General features: G+C 49.5%; 7 protein-coding genes across 7 annotated transcripts; 4 read left to right on the top strand and 3 right to left on the bottom strand.

Annotated features, from left to right (window-relative positions):
• Positions 1-45: 45 nt before the first annotated feature.
• I303_101217 (uncharacterized protein) lies at positions 46-630 on the bottom strand (the record flags this gene model as incomplete). The annotated part of the gene is made up of 3 exons (XM_018404584.1): positions 46-178; positions 251-380; positions 447-630. The coding sequence occupies 3 exons, from the start codon at positions 628-630 to the stop codon at positions 46-48; spliced, it is 447 nt and encodes a 148-aa protein (XP_018267238.1).
• Positions 631-949: 319 nt separating this feature from the next.
• Positions 950-3,005, top strand: I303_101216 (uncharacterized protein; the record flags this gene model as incomplete). The annotated part of the gene is made up of 5 exons (XM_065968293.1): positions 950-1,009; positions 1,084-1,841; positions 1,911-2,240; positions 2,314-2,529; positions 2,690-3,005. 5 exons carry the CDS (start codon positions 950-952, stop codon positions 3,003-3,005), a joined length of 1,680 nt encoding a protein of 559 aa, XP_065824365.1.
• A 384-nt stretch (positions 3,006-3,389) lies between these two features.
• Positions 3,390-7,779, bottom strand: I303_101215 (uncharacterized protein; the record flags this gene model as incomplete). The annotated part of the gene is made up of 3 exons (XM_018404582.2): positions 3,390-5,557; positions 5,613-6,836; positions 6,888-7,779. 3 exons carry the CDS (start codon positions 7,777-7,779, stop codon positions 3,390-3,392), a joined length of 4,284 nt encoding a protein of 1,427 aa, XP_018267236.2.
• A 648-nt stretch (positions 7,780-8,427) lies between these two features.
• On the top strand, positions 8,428-9,392 carry I303_101214 (mitochondrial import inner membrane translocase subunit TIM22; the record flags this gene model as incomplete). Its single annotated transcript, XM_018404581.1, has 3 exons — positions 8,428-8,614; positions 8,818-9,020; positions 9,228-9,392. The coding sequence occupies 3 exons, from the start codon at positions 8,428-8,430 to the stop codon at positions 9,390-9,392; spliced, it is 555 nt and encodes a 184-aa protein (XP_018267235.1).
• Positions 9,393-9,683: 291 nt separating this feature from the next.
• On the bottom strand, positions 9,684-12,864 carry I303_101213 (uncharacterized protein; the record flags this gene model as incomplete). The annotated part of the gene is made up of 10 exons (XM_065968292.1): positions 9,684-10,007; positions 10,118-10,334; positions 10,495-10,733; positions 10,801-10,881; positions 10,940-11,019; positions 11,092-11,370; positions 11,449-11,539; positions 11,611-12,066; positions 12,136-12,374; positions 12,462-12,864. 10 exons carry the CDS (start codon positions 12,862-12,864, stop codon positions 9,684-9,686), a joined length of 2,409 nt encoding a protein of 802 aa, XP_065824364.1.
• A 307-nt stretch (positions 12,865-13,171) lies between these two features.
• On the top strand, positions 13,172-16,651 carry I303_101212 (uncharacterized protein; the record flags this gene model as incomplete). The annotated part of the gene is made up of 15 exons (XM_065968291.1): positions 13,172-13,193; positions 13,243-13,412; positions 13,487-13,516; positions 13,580-13,919; positions 13,999-14,168; positions 14,230-14,389; positions 14,470-14,615; positions 14,670-14,747; positions 14,813-14,894; positions 14,944-15,064; positions 15,125-15,398; positions 15,457-15,624; positions 15,692-15,924; positions 16,013-16,231; positions 16,315-16,651. 15 exons carry the CDS (start codon positions 13,172-13,174, stop codon positions 16,649-16,651), a joined length of 2,550 nt encoding a protein of 849 aa, XP_065824363.1.
• Positions 16,652-17,073: 422 nt separating this feature from the next.
• On the top strand, positions 17,074-20,224 carry I303_101211 (uncharacterized protein; the record flags this gene model as incomplete). Its single annotated transcript, XM_018404578.1, has 2 exons — positions 17,074-18,377; positions 18,460-20,224. 2 exons carry the CDS (start codon positions 17,074-17,076, stop codon positions 20,222-20,224), a joined length of 3,069 nt encoding a protein of 1,022 aa, XP_018267232.1.
• Positions 20,225-20,648: the final 424 nt, after the last annotated feature.

Below are 20,648 nucleotides of genomic sequence, written 5' to 3'. Positions count from 1 at the left end.
TGCTAGGTATATTTACTGTCGCAATCGGCAGAGAATCACAGGTGACTATAGTCCCTTCTCCTCGTCTTCCTGCTGTGCTCCATCATCACTCTCTTCTTCGCTTTCCGCTTCATCCTCGTCATCCGACTGAGGTTGAGCCGAAGTCGCAGCTTGAGGTTGCTCCCCAAAGCCTTCTGGCCTATATACAATATTCACACTTAGTATTCATTTTCAAGCGGTCTTTATGTACTCGAGTAGACGGGACACATACCAAGCACCAGCCTTTTTCCATTCTTTTATATCTGATTTATCCAGTATATGGACGATCTCACCAACGAGTCGTCCACCTTTTGCTTTATCTTCCGGAGCAACAGGGAACAAGTTGATAATTGCGAAATCCCCTAAGAAGGCACGAGTCAAGTATATCAGCTTTCGGCGTGGACGGAGTCTGAGTCAGGTAGAGTCACCCCTCATTATGATCAAGGTCTTTATCCTTCGTAGTTTGGAAGAAGCTTCCACCAGCCTCTCGACTCCGTCCGTGTCTTTGCATAACCAGTTATTGGACCCCTGCGGTGATTGGAGGTGCACGAGGTACTGATTCGCAGGTAGGGGCGGGGTGAACGACGGTGGAGATGGAGGGCGTCGTGGCATCTTCAATATCCTGAATTCTGAGTCACAGCTGCGATGTTCGTTCCGTTGTGCAAGTGTTCGAGTGTCTTGGGCAACACATGAGAAGAAGAGACCTCTTAAATCGCAGTCCTCATTCTTTTGTTTTGGTTCACGCTTCGAACGAATTTTGCTGCAACCGTAACTACTTCGAAGCGTTTACTTCCGACGGAATCGGCCCGGTTAAGCTCGAGCTCATCACGCATACAGCTGCATCAACAACAGCACACGAGTAAAGGCAACCATCATTGATACCGATAACTTCAACGCCGAGTATACAGTGCTTCATAGCGCCCCCTACACGATGTCGCAGCCCGCAGATCAGGCTTCGGTCGACTCGCATATCTGTCAAAGATGCCATCAGGTGAGTTGCTCTCTGTGTCCTCCAAGGTCTTAGTGAAACAATCTGACTGACTCTGATTCACCCTCTGACAACAGCCATTGCTTCTCGACCCATCGATACAGAATCTTACCCCTTCCCAACTGAACCTCATTTCCTCCTCACTCCCTGCTCCGGAGCCCTTCTCCGCTCTTCCAGCTTCTGCCAAGCTCGCAGCCCTCCCGCCTAGCTCGCAAGCAAGTGGAAAAATATGGGCCGAAGCCAATTCGATAGCATCATCATCCAGGTCCAAACCTACGAGTGGAGTTGCCGAGTCATACATCTTACTCTCTGAATCATCTCTGCTGCCTCCTGAACAATCTGCAGCATCATCGTCTTCCAGAGGAATCGAGCAAAACCCAGCATCATCGAGCTCGAATTTGAATTCCAATCTGTCGAATCAACTACATCAGATCATCTCGAGTGATACGCCGATATCTCATCCGCTATGTACGGAATGCACCGCGCTATTGACTACCGAGTTCCAGAAGATGGCGGAGGAGCTCACGAGGGAAAGAGATGCATATATCAATTTCGAAAAGGAGATACAGCGTCACAGAGAGAAACAATCGAGTGGTCGGTCAAAGTCAAGGTCTAGAATTAAAGAGCGGGAAGAAGGAGAAGGACTGGGAGAATATGATCTTGAAGGTGATGAAGATGAGTGGCAAGAGCTGATCAAGCGTAAGAAGGAGCTAGAAGAGGAAGAAGACCGTCTGCGGAGTGTCTTGGAAGAGCGAGAGAAGGAGTTAGAGAAAGTCCAAAAAGAGGAAGAGAGGGTAAAGAGGGATGAAGAGGAAGTAGAAAGAGAAGAGGCCGAGTCAGTTCACCTTGAGCCTGGCCAGCTTTCCCTTTGCATCGATACTAATGGACGGGTCTGAAATGGTAGATACCTACTAAAGCATTCTGCTTTGTCCTCCAACTTATCCCATCTCAAATCAACATTATCCACCGCGCAGACTCACTTGCTCTTATCGAGATCTCTCCTTGCCCATTTGGAAAGTACAAATGTCTACAACGATGCCTTTCAGATCGGACACGTACCCCTAGACCCTTCACCCACCTCATCAGGCGGACACGGCATCACAGTGGGCACTATCAATGGCCTTCGACTAGGCGGAAGGCCGATCGTAGAGTGGGAAGAGATCAACTCAGCTTGGGGATTGACTGCGCTTTGTCTGGATAGGATAGCTGATAAAGTCGGATATGTCTTTACGAGGCAAGTCATATCATGTTCCGTTACTAACCCCTGACTAGGCTGATGTGAACGACCTGCACCGCAATATTTCCAGCTACAAGATCGTCCCTCTAGGCTCTTACTCACGTATCGAAGAGCTACCGCCGTCTAAAACCATTTACGAGCTATACGCGTCTTCGGAAATTTCGCCGGCTAGGTTGTTGCAGAATAGACGATTCAATCACGCCATGATTGCTCTGCTGGACTGCCTGAGACAGCTGATCGAGTACGGCAAGAAGCGAGGGAAAGGATGGGCGAATAATAATATCGAGTGGGTATTTGGTTCACGATACGATCGAAATTCCCATATTCTTGAGGTCACGAGATCGTATGAGATGGACAAAGACGTCGACGATACAAGTAGCCAAACGGAAATGCAGATGCTGGATTGGATTTAACTCATAGCTGATTGTGAATCATGATTACATTAGGATACATAAAGATAAAATATCGAATCATTCAATCAAATTACCAGGAATATCTTCGATGCCACTTACACTCCCCTCAATGTCAATTATGGGTTTGGGTTCCGCTTCTACTTCAGCTACTTCGGCGTCGCCATCTGCAGATCGATCAGGGTCAAATCAAGATAAAGACAAAGACAAGGTGCAAGATAATTCGGCGGAAGAGAACTGGACGAAAGCCTGCAGAGCGATTTTGGTGGTTCTCAAAAGGATCTTGATGGTTGAAAGTCAGATGGACAGGGGAAGTGCAGGCGCGAATGTCAGTCCTGCGTCAACCTCATGATGCGCAAGAATCAGTATCGAACGCGCTCTCGATCGCACTGCGAGCTGTATTCAAGTATGTGTATATATGTATATATCCTATAGTAGGATCCGAACACGTTGTATGAATCGCGAGTTAGCTAGTATGTCTACATGTCGTCATATTTTGCAGCCTTCAACCCAGAAAGCGAAGAACGAAGAGCGAAGAGCAGATATGCATTGTACTATGGATGCGCAAGTATGTCTATTGTACATTGATTGGCTCGCCTAGTGTTATATACGGTTGATCCTACGCCCCATCTTACTCTTGGCCAGGCAATCTGAGGACCCGATGATCACATTCTCAATTCCGACCCGCCTTCCGTCAAGGCGAAGAGGAAGGCCGAGGACGAAGATGATCATACGATCATACTTTCCGCTTCTCCTCACTCACGTCAATGACTTCCTCAACACGTTCCCTCCAGAGACCTAACATCCTCTCACACTGCCTCAAGTACTCTAAAAGCGTAGGTAGATTTTCAGGAGTGAGAGCGATCGTCGTAGCCAGATCCGTGCCATTTGCATCTTCTGACAATTGAGAATCTTGACTATGCCTAATTGCTCCTTGTCCGTCTCCACTCCCGTGTCTATCACCGTTCCCATTCAAGCTCAGATTGGCCTTCGAAGGCGATACTGAAGTTGGTATGTGGTGACTATCAATTGAAGATACCCTACTGACCGCGGCCGAAGTCGAAGTCGAAATCGAACTAGAGACAGAGATCGAAGCTGAACTCTTATTACTGGGAAACCTGAGCTTCTTGGGTGATAAAGGCATATTCCCAACAACACCCTTATACCTACTCTTACTCCCACTTCTACTTCTGGAGGGTTTCAACGTATTATCCGATTGGATCTTTGACGGACTCTCAAATACCGTGCCCATCTCGCCGATACCCGTAGACGCACTTCCATAAGAAGTCTTAACCGGACTAGCAGCAGTACCAGTCGTGGCAGACCCAGACCCAGATTGAGATTGTAATTGCGATTGACTTTCAGGCCAGCCTAATCCTAATCCTAAGCCTGATGCTCGTTTCTTCGCTGTTCCCGTCCCACCAGCACGCAGGGTCATCTCGCCATTCGCGTTCGCATTCGTCACGTCGAAAGAAGGGTTCAGGTCATTGGCAAAGAGCGTTTTCGACGAAGCTGATAAAGGTATTTTGGAGGGTATCGGATCAGACACGCTGATCTTGCTTAACATTTGAGCGGAACTCGATTTGGAGAATCCCAATTTCTGGATCGACGATTTTTTCGTCAATGCCGGTGACCCATTCCTGTCTCCGTTAGACGGTGTGGATGGTCCGTTGGAAGAAGGGGACAAGGGATTGACTAATTCTGACCAATTCCCAGAAGACGTCCGGAATATGTTCCTTATTGAAGGTCTTTTCTGCTCGACACCCAATCTAGGAGAACTTTCCGTGCCAGCTCTAGATCTCGATCCGGTCTTGGGCGCGGACTGGGGGAACTGCTGTTGGAGCATAGGAGCCGTTTGCGGCGTTTCGGGTATATTGGGTGAAGCAGCTGATCCTAGTGCCGAGAAAGTCGATCTTTGCGTAGGGTAAAATACGTCGTTGGAGGTTTTGTTGAAAGCGGGTGAGATGGGCGATGTGGGAGAAGCTGGAGGAGAAGTTGAAGATTTTAATCCGAATCGCCTGGACTTGATTCTTAGAGGGCTGAGACCACCTCCAGGTGCACTAGAAGGGATTCTAGGAACATCTCTGTCCTTGTCTTTATCCTTCTTGAGTGATCTGAGGAACTCCTTCAGGCCGGCCAGACCGGCTTTACTAGCTCGGCGATCTTTGAACGTCTTCTGCTGTGGTCCAGCTGGATGTTGCTGTATGCGCGCGCTAAGAGGAGAGGGGAACGAAGCAGAAGGTTGAATATGCGCCGAGTCGCCTGGCGAAGGGAAAGAAATGTCGCTTTCTGGTGTCACCCCTCTGGTGGATCTACCTGTACGATTCGGCGATGGACTACCTTGCTGTGCGTGATGACTCGCTTTGAGATGACTTGAAGTCGATGATGCACTGAGGGTGCTTGAAGTCCTTACTCCGATATCTGGCCTGTCGGGAGTTTGCGCAACAGGCGTTCTCAGCATAGTCCGAAGGACTTCCAGCTGTCTTTTCGACAAGTCTTGTCGTCCTGTGGAGGCTCGCCAGTGTTCTGGATCGGCTCGCGGAGGTCCAAACATGCCGTCCGTGGAGGATGGCTCTTCCGGATCCGGCAGACTCGCTTTCCGCCAGGAGCTAAGTTGGACAGGCGGATTAGGTGGCACAGACATCGCTTTCGACATAGCTGCGCTCGCTGCTTTAGCTTCGTCAGACGCTAGTGTCACCCTCCTAGATCGAGGCGGACCAGAGAAAGAAGGATGATTGGATGGATCAGCGCCAGTCGAGCCGACTTCGATCAGCACAACAGCCATTTCTAGCCATTGTTCGAATTCGGCGTCGAGGGTGGCAAAGTTGGCCGCCTCGGAAGGGGTACCTTGAGCGAGTATTCGATCGCGGATATCCGCATGTGTGTTAAGCAGTGTCTTGAGCGCTACTCCAGCGCTGGTCAGCGATCCGCTCCAGGGTTTGACAGGATACTCGCTCACAGGATACCCCACCCGCAAACATCTTTACAGCTCCTATACCTTCTTTCAGCTCCTTCTGCTTCAGCATGACCTCGCGAGGAATCACGAAATCGTTCCAGCTTTGCCTTCGGCGATGCTTCTCCTTCTTGTCTTTCTCCGGCATCGCGCCTTCCGCGGGGGTGATCGCGTCTATCTCAGCTGCCGAGGACTGGCGCGCAGTCGACGAAAGAGGCATGAATAGAGAGGTGGGCGCAGAAACGGATCCAGCACGTGTAGCTGTCCTCAACTCTTCTTCACTTTGCAAGCTTACGTCCGGGCTGGGCGAAGTAGGAGAAAGAGGCAGACCATCCTGCTGAACATTGGGTTTGGACGGTGACCCGAGAACAGGCTCTAAGGAAGTCGTGACTGATTTATTGGAGTCAGTGGATGAGGTCGTTCCGAATTTCCATCCGCCAGATAATCTTCGCCCGTGTTTCTTCGATAATGATCCCAATCGCTTCAGTGTCGACGTAGTCGTACTTGCAAAACCCGATGGGGAGGTGCTCGATCTGCCTAGACCTATTGAGAATTCGGACGAAGGTTGCCTACTTATCGGCAACCCTGGGATTGGCGGTTGAGGATCGGCTGATCTAGGTGCAGGCAGAGCCGATACTGGTCTGACTTTCTTGCGCCTTTTAGGGGTCTTACTCTCGCCCTCAGTCTCGGTATCACTCCCACTCCCCCTGTGTTGTAGACCGTGATGGCCGGGAAAGGAAGTCGAGTGAGGTAGCGGAGGGATGACGGGGTAGCCCGCTGTGGAAGGCATACGAGATGAAGGAGCGTGATATGGTGAGCCAGGCGAAGGCGAAGGTAGGTGGAATCCTCTTGAGAAAGAGGCAGACGAAGGCAGGTCAGGCGTGATATCCCCTTGTCTAGAGGGTATGGGTACGCCCTGGTGGATGACCGAGTTGATGCTGCTTGTACTGGCTCCGTGGCGAGAAGCGGAATAGGGATAGGAGGAAGGAGGGGGCGTGTCTTTCGATTTGTCCGACCTCTTTGACAAGCTGCTACTTGATCTGCGCAGTAAAGCTGAGAAAGCGGATGTTGGACCTGATTTAGCGGATGAAGTTGATGTGCTGGACGCCCCGCTGGGTGACCGTATATTGCTGGGTAATGGAGGAACAGGAGGACGGGGCGAGTCAGAAGTGACTTGTTTGGCTCCTACAGAGGAGCTTCGCCTCCTACGATGCTGAGGCGTTCCGTCGGCTGCGAAATATCAGTCAAGGCTCGCAGGCAGCGGACTAAGGCTCCACTCACATCGTTCAGCTGACGCAGCCGGGACACCAGACAGCCTTTTCCAGAATCCTGGCCTCTTCTCTGTATGCTTGTCCTTCATATCATCTTTACTCGGGCTGAAAGGTATATTTGATATCCTCACATCGTTCCGACTATCGGGTCTAGCCTTACTTTTGGACCGACTTCTCGCTCTGCCTAGTATGCCTCCCGTCGGCAGTGGCGGCGGCGGCATCTGTTCCCCCGATGTACTTCGTGGCAAGGAGGGCGAATTGTGAGGTAGATTTGGGGAAGAACGGTTGACCAAATTCATAGAATGCAGAGACGTTTCTGACGGTGTAGACAAGGCTATGTTGGACGAAGAATGGCTGGAAATGGGAACGAAGGATGAGGAGGGATGGCGCTTGATCAGCTTATTCCGAGTGATTGTACCAGTAGCCGCTGTTGAGCCTGACCTTGATCTCGGCTGTTGACCGGAAGATATACCTATTGATGAATGGGATCGAGAAGGAAGAAGCCGTTGCTGAGGCGAAGAGAATGATGTGGGCAAAGGTGATGCTCCTAAGCTTGACGGATGAGATGGAGATAACCTAGGTGGGATGCGCGATGAAGAAGAGGAAGGTATATCGATTGGCGGCGGTATCGATGATTTCTTGCGCTGGTGTTGAGCGGGGGCTACAGGTGCCGGCGGAGAGCGTGGAGGTGATTCATCCCAATTCTCATCCCAATCTTCAGTTGAGCTCTCAGCCCGAATGGCAGAAGGTGGAGTATCCTCATCTTTTGCCTTGCATTTGGATGTTGAGCTCGAGCCTGCCTTCTTCGGGAGAGTGAACTCGAAATCGTCGTCCCAGTTCTCCTGTGATAATTTGGGTCGACGACGAGAAGACGAGGGCGAGTTGCTCATGTCGTCGAGCATGAGTTGGGGGGACGCTGTGGGCAGGGGGATTGTTGTTACTTTTACTGGGGTACGACGTGTCTTATCGATATAATCTTAACGTAACAGATCATGTCCGAGTAGATTGGCGCTTTGTCGGAGAGCTATGATGAGGTTGAACCTGTACCATAGGGCATTGACGATGGAAGGGTCAAGATGAGCAAGGGTCCTTTGAGTCGATAGTAAGCTGGATCATGCGTCGCGGACGCTTCAGGAATCGGCGTCGACTTCCCTTGCTGCTCTGCGTTCGCTTGCACGGTCAGATGTCAAGTGGTGAGTCCTTCTTTGATGATATACAATACCCCCCCAATGAGCAGCCGATGGAAATGTCTCTTCACCTGTCTGTGTTGTCGGACGCGTCTTGTCTTTGTTGTTTCAGCTTCAGCTTTCATTATGCTTAATCCATTAACCGTGCGGACATTGTTGAATCTCCGTTGCATTACACGTTAAAAAGCTTCGAACGTTATTCGGCAATCAGCTCAGCAGCGAAAAAAGTCTGAAAGCTGTAGAACGGAGAACGGAGCAACAACAACGACAACGACAAACGACGTATTGCTCAATCATCATATCCCTTTTCAAGTCAAGGCATAATTTCGAAGACAGACCTAAAAGGCTCAAAAGACAATCAATATGGCTCTCCCTTCACCCAGTCCTATGCCATTACTATGTCCGATATATCTACCAGGCCAAGAACCGGTCCCGGCAGGAACGAGTGATTGGGAACGACAAGAGATGCAGACGGCGCTAAGGTATCAGAGGTATATTGGGATGGCTATGGAGAGCTGTCCTCTGAAAGTGACAATGGCGAGTGGTGCAGGTGGGTATTTCCCGCCCTGACTTATACGTATAAATTCTCAATCATTTGTTCCTTTCCTTCCCGACCACCGCCTGCCTGGTCAAACCTCTTGCTCTGATTCAAAATATCTAATCGCTCTCTCTCCCTTCCCTTCTCTAATCTCCCAGACTTCATTCGATGCTCAATAATGAATGCGTTGCTGAACGGACGCACCCTATGCGCAGGCTTCGCAATGGGTGGTTTCTTCTCTTTGATGTCGGCTACATTCGCATATGAAGACCCGCTATCCCGAGCGTCCAGCCAACTATCGACAAGAGCTCAGACGATGTTCGTCTTCAAAGAGATGGGACGTAATATGTGGAGCAGTGGTAAAGGGTTCGCTAAAGTCGGAGCGATCTATTCCGGTGTAGAATGCTGTATTGAAGGGGTGAGTTTGTTCAGTAGTCATAGTCATCAACCAGTGACAATGCTTTCAATTCCATTCCTCTTCTCTGCTCGTTCTCTCTGAGTGCGATGCGTGATCCCATCTGGATCCACTACCTCTGTCACCCAAAATGACTGAAAATTCCACTTCACTCTCTAACTTGTCATTGAATATTCGAGCTAACCAACATTCCATGTTTCCAATTCCCAGTACCGAGCAAAGAACGATATAACCAATGCCGTCTCAGCAGGATTCTTATCCGGTGCCATCCTAGCCCGGAACTCAGGTATAAAAGCTGCATTGGGTGGTGGAGTCGCATTTGCCGTGTTCTCAGGGGCGATCGATTGGTATCTGAGGAAAGAGCCCGCAGAGTGAGTCGAGTCGAGTCGAGCTGATCCGGTCGAGTCAAGTCACTCGTCGCGTCTCTTTCGAGAACCGTCAGCTGACTTTGTACGATCACCTCTAGGGAGATATAACAAGACACGACTTGCTTGCCTCAACATGCCCATCTCATCGGACTCCCAATCATACCCCTTCTCAATGTTGTACGAATACGATTCATGGATATCATGCATACAGTATAAATGGTTCGATATGAGGTCGAGTAACTTCAAAATGCAATATGAGCTGAAAAGAGAACACCTTCACCGGATATCGAAGAGCCGATCAATCCTTCCTCTTCTTGCTTTTCTTCTTCTCAACACCTTCGAACAGCATATCAATCTCGTCTTTGGTCCCACTCCCACTTTCATTCTTCCTCTTCTTACCTCCCTCACCCTCTTGAGAGTCTCCATTCAGATTGTTTCCGACAGGAATAGAGGCCGACTTCTTCTGATGGGCGAAATGATGTTTCAGCCCAACTACTTTTTCACGCCATTCATCTGGTCGACGTTGTAACAAGGACAATTCGGCTTTCTTCAAGAAGTATTTGGCGTATTGCGATTGACCAAGGACCACTATGTGGGGTATCAAACTCCGAGCGATCTTTTCCTATTCGCCAAATCCAAGCAAATCAGCATTATCATTTTATCGCACCTCAAATTGACTAGATCTCCTAAGTCCATCTGGGTCTGTCAAACGCTTATATCGGGATGACCCACCTTCATATACCCATCAGCTTTGTCCCATACCGTATCCATCACTCTACTTCCTATTCGGTCCTCTACCAATTCTTTCCAGCTATCCATGAGGAGTAACATGACCTTCCGACAATATTTCGGTTGAACGGCAGGATCGGTGAATACCTTATCTAAGAAATGGGAGGATATAGGTGATTTTGCGTAGGTGAGTAATGTATTGACGCGTTGAGCCGTGAGACTGGTAAATCAACAACAGAATCAGACGATGTTAGTCGGTACGTCACCACTAGGTCCTGCTTTCACGCAAGGAACCTCTCTGTCGGAAAGAGAGGGAAGGAAAAGGAAAGAGAAGAGAAGAAAAAAGAAAAGAAAAGGAAAGAAAGAGCAAGTGGGCTCACCTATCAAGCACTACGCCATTGACATCCTTCATACCCATCATTCCCTGCAAAATCAGACATCCTTGCATATTAGGTAAAACCTCTCCTTCCCCTGCTTTGGGTTTAGCCGTCCGTCGATTCTCCCATGCTGATCTCCGCGCGTACGCAGCAGCCGTATCTTCAGCTTCCTTATCCACTTCTTCCGATGGATCTTCGGTCTCTTGCGGGGCGTCGGAACCAGACAATATAGCTTGGTACATCTACAATCATGCCGATCAGTATCTGCTCGAGCTTTGGTTTTAAGAGGACAATCTGAAAAAGTCTCACAGGATACGTCTTCAGAGCCATTAAACAAGGAACGAAGTCCGTAATCTTATCCTCCGGAAGTTCAAGGCATGAATACAAGAGCTACAAAGGAAAATCAGCTCTGTCGGCATTGTTCATCTGTTGCACTGAGATGGCTCACCTTCAAGACATCCTGTTGACATTCTCCTAGAATCACACTCCGCTCCACCAGAGCTTGTAACACACTCGTTCTGGCGGCCTCTACAATGCACAATATCACACATCACTCAGTCTTTCGGAATCGTAGGATTCGAAAGCGGCGCATTAACTCACTTATCAATCCACGTCCACCACTATTGCCCTCGACTTCTCCAATCAAAGCCTCTATACCCTTCTTGTCCAGCCGGGAAACTCCTTTGGCAGTCACAAAGTTCGCATAAGGATGTCCGGCAAGTTTACCCAATTTCCCGACAAAATATGCCTTCCAAAGCGCTTTGAACACTTTGTCCGGAGCAAGGGATAAGAGGGTCTCGAAAAGTCTAGTACCCGTCTGCGTTTGAAGGACGGTAGATAGGTATGGCTGCGGCTCGGGAGCTGATTTGGGGTCTTTGTCTAGACAACATCATCAATACCAGTGCATGATCTCGGCGAGCGTGACAATGTCAAACAAGATTTGCTTTTGAAACTCACTGAGTTGCGTCACTAAGCCTTCCGTGAGGATATCGAACAACGATCCTTCTTTCTCCGCTGCACCATCTTCCACCTCGAATTCGAGCAATAGCTGTCCAGAAGAATTTGCATACATCAGCCGGACCCCACTACACTCAGGGCTATAGCAGGTTAGTGGCCTACCTGGACAGTCGCGCTTCCGACGGTATCGACACCCATAGCTTTCCATTCCGCCTCTCCTAGCCTCGACTTCAAGCTGTCTGTGATCTCTTTACGCTTCGCCACAAGCTCTGCGGGTACCTGACGCTTCCCTTTGCCCTTCGCCGACTCTCCGTTATCGCCTAATATGGATTTCCCTTTGACATCTTGATTCTTCCTGAACTTATTCGAACGTTTCGAACGTATCAACCCGTTCTTATCCCCTTCATTTGATTCCAGAGCTGGTACTGCTCGGTTGGGCGTGAGGATTAGCAGTAAGAGTCGCAAAGGAGGAGAAGCATGTGGAGAAGATAACAGATCGGCAAAAGAGGTCGAGAGGGATTTTATGATGTTCAGGAAAAGTTCGGTCATTTTGGGTAGTTGGCCTTCAGCGGGATTCGTTTCTTGTTTGGATTGTTGGGGAGGCCATATACCCCTTGCCTGTCAAATCGAGCCGAAAGGACTTCAGCTTGATTATACTGTGCGAATGCGCTGAATGGGGTGGCCTACCTCTCTATCCAAGGTCCCCGCTGCGAGCGTCAGCCATGTCTGCACTACATGACTCCCGAATCTGTGCCTGATCAATTCTTCCCATTTATCGCCGACCGAATCTCCTATCACCCTTCTGCCCCAGTCATTCAGAGAAGGTAGCAGCCGTTCGAGTACTATGGAAGTTTCGGGATCCGTAGATGTAGGTAGCTCGTGTGATCGGAGTTCCGACAACACCGAAGTAAGGAACAATTGACGGTCTGATTGTAGTCCAGGATCAGCTCAGCAATGATGCACTATGTCACTTGTACACATATATGGATTTAATACGAGTGCTCAAAGCTCACCTTCACGCTCTTCGCCCGCACTACTGACTCCTTCCCAATCTTTAATCTGTTCCTCTACATTCCTGAAATACGCCTTGACATCCGGATCAAGTACGCCAAATGGGAACTCGGAATCGACTCTCGGACCCCTATGCCATTCTGCCGGTCCTTCCTCCGGATCTTGAGCTTCAGGGGCTGTTGAAGGTTGATCCTGCACTTGTGCTCGGGGTGCCGATCGACCAGCTAAGAATGCTGCTCTCGAAGGATGGATTCCGCCTGGCGTGGTAGAGGATGTGGACGTTGATGTCGAGGGTACCGGTTCATTTATTTCGGTCGTTGGTTGGACCGGTACGTCCTCTGCCTCGTTTTGGACATCACCTTTACGGACTCGACGTCCTCTCTTTCGGACTTGTTCTTTTGGCATTCTTCCCCTGGCTTAATGATTCAAGTAGTATATATCGATAAAACTTACTCATCGATACACAACAAGTTGGGAAATCCATCTGCCAACTACTTTAACCGCCTCTTCAGAAATCTTTGTTTACGGTGGAGGTGACATCACGTGACTTGTGCACAACACGTGGTGTCGTTCGCCCTGGTATGTAGCGTCGCGATGGGAAGTGTATTGTTGACGATGACAGCGCTCAAGGTAGTAGCGACCTTTAGCCTAGTATATTGACGCACCCGCCACTCGAAGGAGGTGATGATCACATGCATCTGGAAGATTCAAAATGTCGTCCGATACATATCTTGGTGAGTCTTACGTTGTATCTATAGCGACATAGCTGATATTGCCGGACAGACCACAAACCATTCCTATCCGACTCGTTCGATGTTCACGCCTACGCAAATGCCGTACTGCAAGGAAGGGTGTATCGACCTGATGAAAAGGCCGAGGAGGGTGTGAAAGCGGATAAAGAAAAGGGCGATGGAGATGTAGGAGCTGAATTAGCCAGACTCAATTATGGGATTGTAAGTTCAAATTTCAGACGACCCCATCGTCAAAGTGGGATTTGTGCTGATGATCATATTCTGAACGTCTGCAGGAAGATGTGACTAGGCAGCTGCGGCAGGAGGTCAGCTGCATGGCCTGCTTCTTTCTGAGGGCTGAACCGGAAGCTGACGCATGAAGATTGCAGATCACCTCGTCATATCCCCTTTTACTATCCCACTTGACCACCTCCTTATCCCTCTCTTCTCACTTATCACCCATCAGATCATCCTTATCGTCCCTCTCGACATCGATAGAACGCCTACACACCAAAATACATACGCCGTATACCAATTTGTCAACCTTGGTGTCTCGCCAACAAGCTTTGAGCTTACTGACTGATTTGACACGACGAGCGAGCCGGTTCGTCCTTCTAGCTAGGCGTCTAGAAGGGCAGCTAGCGAAGATGGAAGGAAGTGAGAAGGGGAAAGTAGAAGGGGAGAGGGAAAGGGAGCTTGCAAAAGCTGCTTTGAGCGTTGCTGAACTTGGTACGTCCTGGCTCATCCAACTCGACCCGACTAGTCGATCGAGGTGAGAGAGCTGATGAAGCGGCTTTGAACTTGTCAGATGCACTGCTGAATCCGCCGAGAAACGAGGACGGGGAAGACCAGAGCGACTCACAGATACCTCTACAAGAGCTGGAGTTTGTTCGGTCGTATGTTTCGGTAGTAGACAAAGCTCGGGACACGATCATACAGGAAATGGAGAGTATGGTGGTCAGCGGTTTGGCGGATTTGGTAAGTTAATTGAGCACTTAAGTAGTCCGACGTCCTGACTCATCACTGACCTGCAATTCAGAACCAATCTCTCCTGTCTTCCTCTTTACAAACTGCACACAACCTTCGACTACTACCTGATCTCGTTTCAAATCTGATAGCAGATCTCAATGATGCCGTCTCTCTCAGAGTGACCAAGGCGTTCGATTCGGCTGCAATAGGGAAGGAAGTGGCCGCGAAAGGTAAGTCAGCTCCGGGTGTGACGACGTTCCGTCATTGGATGGTTCACAGTACTAACAGTTGCCAAATTTCGCCTTCACAGAGTCGGCAAGCTCACACAGTGCAATCAAATTTTCGAGGGGACGACCGGCTACTGAACCTTCGTCGTCCAACACACAAATATGGGTGAATACGCTATGGAGCAGGCTGGAAAAGGTCATAGAGGATGTTGCGAACTGCTGTGTAAAGGTGAGTCAGCTACTCCGAGACCGTCAGGATAGTGGTCGAGCTGAGCGATTATAGGTATACACGCTGGAAAAAGTGCTGAAGCTGAAGAAAGATCCCGTCAGCGGAGTGGAGTTCCTAGACGAGGTCATGAAAGTGAGTCGAAAATTCAAGGCAGTCAGTTCTGCATTGTACCCTTCTAATTTTCGGGATCTTCCTAGACATTGGATGAAAAGCCGAGTTTCGCATTTTGGACGACTCTTGCAAAAGCGTTCGAGGGACAGTCAAAAGAAGCTATACGCTGTGAGCTCAATCAGGCGAGATGCTGGGTGCGGCTGATGTTCGAGAATAGCTTCGCCTTGGTTGCAGCAAGCTTTGTCTTCTGGCTATCCGAGATTGCTGCGATTGTTCCACGACTTTTTTGCAAAGATCGCCGTTCATACCGATACTATATACACCAAGGAGTTCCAGAGGTGAGGCAATATGTCAGCTGTCCGGGAGAGAAAGGGGAACAGCTGAATGCGATGCGATAGTACCGAGGCCGTTCTAGTATTACGATCGGTATCAGTCTTCGAGACGCTCTACTTATCGCGTTCGACAACGCGCATGAATGACTCGATATCATCCGCATTGTCTTCTTACCTATCGGCGAGGGGTAATCCACCGGGACCAGGAGACGGTGTCAGTATAGCACGGACGATAACGAATGAGTTGGATTCAGCACGCTTCGATCCGCTGTTAGTGAGAACAGTGGCCAGAAATGCGGGTAAGGTGCTTGACGGGTTCATTAAACGTATCGATGCCATGGTAAGTCTGCCTACCCTTGCAAGATATTCTTGAGCTGAGCGAGTGAAAATGCCATTAGTTGGTCAAGGACTTCACTGCCACCAGTCTGATTGGCCCGAATGCCACTCCCGCTCAAATCGTCAATTCTCAATTGGTCGGGTGTTTATACCACTGTTGGCTGAATGTCCAGTATGTCCAACAAGACTTCGTCGGCAAAGTATGGGAAAGTCTGAGTCCTTCTGTCGGTGTAAGTGAGACGTGCTAATCCTCTCCCAGTGGGTGATCGCTAAATCTATCGCCGCACGATCCCGCAGTCATTGGAGAAAACCTATAAAAGGATAACGGATTTGCTTGACACCGCTCTGCGGAAAGAGTTCGTCTCGATCTTATCGCGCATACATAAAGTCGACTTCTCGAAGCCTATGGATCCAATGACTATGGGATCTGGCGGCGGATCGCCTTATATGCAGGATCTGGTGGATAAACTCTCTTTTGTGAGAGGCGAGATACTTGGCAGGATGAGTTTAGGTGATTTCATGCGAGACTGGTGAGCTTCAATACCCGGCTTTCCATATCATGACTTTCTGCGAATGGAGAGTGTAACGATCTGTTATGCTGATGTCAGAGGTTCGTAGGGTGATCGAATTGAGTAAATACATCATACGAACGTTCTTACTTCACGCTTCGATAGCCAGACCTCTGGGCGAGAGCGGGAAACTGAAATTGACAGGAGATATGACGGAGCTGGAAATGGGTATTGCCAGTCTCCTCAACACCGGTCGAGTGCAAGGTTCGAGAGGCGGTATGAGGGTAGAGAAGATTGGGGAAGAATATCTAGCGTTGAGGTCATTCAGGTAAATCTCCTTCTCATATCATACGATAGCGATCTGGCCCTTTAACAGAAGGCTCGAATCTAGCTAATTATCTGAGACTGTAGGACTTTGCTATTCGCGGACGACTCGGTGCTTTCGAATCCAGTCGAGACAGTCCACCTACCACCCTTGGTCATCCTTCATCATATAATCGTCTTGTCCTCGTTTAGACTGCCGCATGAACTACACGGATGGAGCGAATATGAGTACATATTATGGATATACAAGCATGATGAGCAAGAAGAACAGTTATCATTATTCGAAAAGGCGCTCGACGATCAATTGGCTTCTTCCTCGATACAGATCAATGAAGACAATGAGAAAGGAGATGGATTGTATGTGAGGTTGGCTAGAGAGGTGCTGGAGCATGGTAGGAGCGAAGGGGAGACTCCAGAGGTGTAGATTGTGCAGTGTTCACAGTAAACCAGACTATGATGCATCATCTACAAGCGGACGTTCGTATTGAGATCGCCCCTCAATTGTCTGTAGGGGACATCCAATGCTCCGAGGCACCCTTAGTCTTGACTATTTCGTGCATCGCAGCAATACCGGAAGGTAACATGAAACCACGTGATCCACGCGTTTTGTTGATTTTTGTTGCATCTTAACATTTCAGCGTTCAAAGGTTCAATTATCAACATTATTGATGCGTTGATGCATTTCTCATCATCTCAATATCCCTCACAACTGTAACAGCACCATATCGTCTTGACAAGCAGACCTCTACAGCATCAGTCGGACTCAGCGCCCCGTCTGGACTCTTGGACCTTGGAGGTGCTTGATATTGATCTAGACCTGCGAGCATCTAGAGGGCAGGACAGACCATGTCAGGTGGAGGTCCGAGTAGGGGTCGAGGTAGAGGATCAGGCTCAAGCTCAGCTCGAGGATCTGCGGTACCTCGAATAATAGAGGATAGAGATGTGCTAGGGTACGCCAATAAGAAGGTAGCCAATCTTGGACCCCCGTCTATACAGACATTCTCGAAAGTTCCCGTTCCGTTCCCGCCTGTGCGCGGTAGAGGGGGTATACCCCCAGTCAGAGGTTCAAGAGGAGGAGGCGGTGGGTCTTCGGTACCTAGAGGTTCCGGATTGGGTCGTGGGAGAGGCTCAGCCCCATCGACGAGCTCAAGAGATGGGTACATTCCGGGGCCGAATAATGGTCTTCTTGGCAGACCCTTCGAGGCCGACACTTACCGCCCTAGATACAATGCGAATGCCTCGCCCGCTGGATATGCTCCGACTGGACCTAGAGATAGAGGAGGATATCATGAACGAGATAGAGATAGAGACAGAGATAGAGACTGGGACAGGGACAGAGAAAGAGATAGGGACATGAGAGCTGAATCCAGTCATCATGCTTCAAGACGCTATCACACCTCATCGTCTTCGCCGCCTGCCCGAAACGACGTTCGAAGGTATAGTCCGTCTTACCCTGTCAGGCAGGATACATGGTCACCTCCTTCCAGAACACCAAGGAGATCGTCCTCTCCCATAGAGATTGATCCGCAAGAGCACTTCGGTACCTCGACGAGTAACCAGGCGGGAATCACATCGTCTCGACCAACCAGCAGGCTCACGCAAGGCAGTCCACAGCAAGAGCATGACATCTCGCGCTCGACAAATCGCTCTAGCTCCTCATACACAACTCATCCATCCTCGACGACTACTCGTGCGTCGAATGATTTGGCTTCCAACCATCCGCCACCTTCCGGACCATCAAGCAGTAGACCATCTAGTCCTCCGAGGACAAATGGCGTCGCTCAAACAACATCAATTGCATTGGAGAAAGGTCAAAACAAGTCGGCAACACCAATATCTCAATCTCTAATACCGGAGCCGCAACCGCCAGCAGAGATCAAAAAGATGTCTTTCAAGCCCATCAACCCGAATAATCCCAAATCTAAGGGCAAAGAGAAGCAGAATCCCCTAGCTGAGATCAGCGTGAAATCCGAACCGAACCCAGGACCAGGATTGGGACCAAAATTAGGACCGACCAATCATGAGCCAGCGGAATCGTATAAGGAGGAGATAGTGGAAGAACAGATTGACATCAAACCTACAGTGAAAGATTTGGAGGATGAAGTTGTCACAGATCAGGGCGTGAGGACTTCTGGTACAATAGCGTTCACGTGAGTTGTCGTGATCACAATATAACCCGATCAGGTTGTTTGTGTTCCGACAGGACCGAGCTGACGGAATGAGATTCCGTAGAAAGCAAGAGCTGCCGGATTGTTGGTCGAAAAATGTCACTGAGCGTGGCCAAGCTAGAATGGCGTTTCGTAAGACACAACGAGCGGAGATGATAAGACAAGGCAAGAAGATTGGTGGAACACATTGGAGAGATGATGGAGTGGCCTTTGATTGGACGCTACCTGAGAACCCTGCTTTGCCGACTGCGAGTACTTCGGTGCCTCCGACTGTCGCTCTTAACATTCAAACATCGACATCAAAGCCGCCGGCAGCTCTTCCAACTCCGACTGCAACACCAAATGCATCAGGCCCTTCGCCTGCAACGTCAACATCGGCGGTGTCGGTGGCTAAATCCGCATCGAAAGCTGCCCAAGTGCCTGCGACGACGCCGAAGCCTGCGATTACCACTGGAACACTGACAACCAAATCCGGTGCCTCTGCCGGACCTCCAATGAAATCGCAGAAGGCCGCCAGCATCCTTGGAACAGAGTCTTCTCACAGCAAGAATGAAAATGCGATTATCTCTGTCGATGGCAAGAAAGAGGCAAAGCTTGTCCCCGATGACGCAGACAGCCTAGACGAATCACAAAATGGAGACCCGAACTGTTGGAAACTGAATGCCTTTGAATACCACGAGGGTTTCGCATACCCACCTGAGATCCGAGAATTGACTCAGCGTCGCGACATCGTCAGCAAGAAAAATGTGAAGCTATGGATCAGAAAGGTCTGTAACTTAGTTTCTCGACCTGATGAGCGAGGGAGACCTACAAGATGGGTCAAACAAGTCCTGTTGCTCAAACCAGACACGTATACACTTGTTGTTCTGTCCAAACGGAAATCGAAATCGGCTATCGAGGCTTTTGAAGGTGGACCGATCATCCTAGATCAGGAGGTTCTGTCGGATTTGGGAGAAAGAAACGAACAACGAGTAGTTGAGGGAGAAAACCCCCTCAAATGCTACAGCAGATCGAACTCGGGATCGAAGGCATCGAGCGCAAGCGGCACGCCTTCTTCCCGAGGGTCGAAATTGGCTACCTCTTCGAACTCCATCGCGTTGACGCAGTCTACCTCCTCAAGTGGGACCCTATTCAGCAGTAGTCAGAGGCAAAAACGCAACAAACGGGCCAGGGAGGAAGAAATGGCTCTCAACTCTTCTGAAACTCCTATCAAGGATGACCGCAGCAATCCTAGTGATGTTTCGAAGAAGGCGAAGAGTTCACATCAGATCCAAAAGACGAGTCCGAACGACCTTTGTCCCACTGGGGCTACTCCAAATAAGACTACCCTAACGAAGTCTACGCCTGCGAAGAATCGGTCCCCATCCAAACCTGCTTCTGAGCCCCTTCCGCCCGCAGCGTCGACGTCTGCAACCCAATCGAAGCCCACAATGGCCCCAACCAAGCCGAACTCGCACACCGTCGGTCCCCCTCTCGCTTTACCTTCCACCGCTCAAGATGGCAAACGACCGAGCGTCGTTAGTGCTCCACTATCGACACCGGCTCCTGCTCCGACTTTGACTCCTGCTTCACTTCCCACTCCAGCTGCAGCATCTACTCCAGCTCATGTTCCTGCTTCAGCTCCAGCTCCAGCTCCGACATCTGGGAAGCTAGAAAGCCTCAACACTTCCTTGCGGCTAAAAGTGTCAGAGATCGAGAAATGGACGAAATTGACAGAGGAGTTCCCAGATCTGAAGATAGCGTTGACTGAGCAGATCAGTAAGACGCGAGAAGAGATCTTCAGGTTATACGATGATATTGCGTCGGAGAAGGGAAATCCAGCTACCTGATCCGCGAGCGGTCGCTTCAATAGTTCTTAGGTTATTGCTCGGTCTGTCGATTGCTTTGAACATTTGATTTTATCATTCAGTCGCTTCGACCGTACCATTTTTGTCCATATCTCGTTGGACTCCTTTCCGCGGTGCTTCGCTACCTTTGCAGTTCTGTTTCCTCTTCTATCCTTGACTTGCATTTTCAAACCACTAGCATCGCCCGAAAGCATAGAATCGATCTTGCGCATTCGTACCTACATACAGTCATGTCAATGTAAAGTATTCCATGCAAATATGTCTCATGTCACCTAAATATCAAGACTACACTCTACGAAGCAGCAACAAAGATGAGTGAGACTGCTTCGGCCGACGTCATCGGCCGATGTTTTTGCTATGATTAGGAGTATTCCGAATATAGCTCTTAATGATCGGCGATGACCGC

Source organism: Kwoniella dejecticola, chromosome 1 (genome assembly GCF_000512565.2).
Source record: "Kwoniella dejecticola CBS 10117 chromosome 1, complete sequence".
NCBI classification, from domain to species: Eukaryota; Fungi; Basidiomycota; class Tremellomycetes; order Tremellales; family Cryptococcaceae; genus Kwoniella; species Kwoniella dejecticola.
The sequence above is the reverse complement of the archived record's forward strand: the minus strand, read 5'-3'. Positions and strand labels throughout refer to the sequence as shown.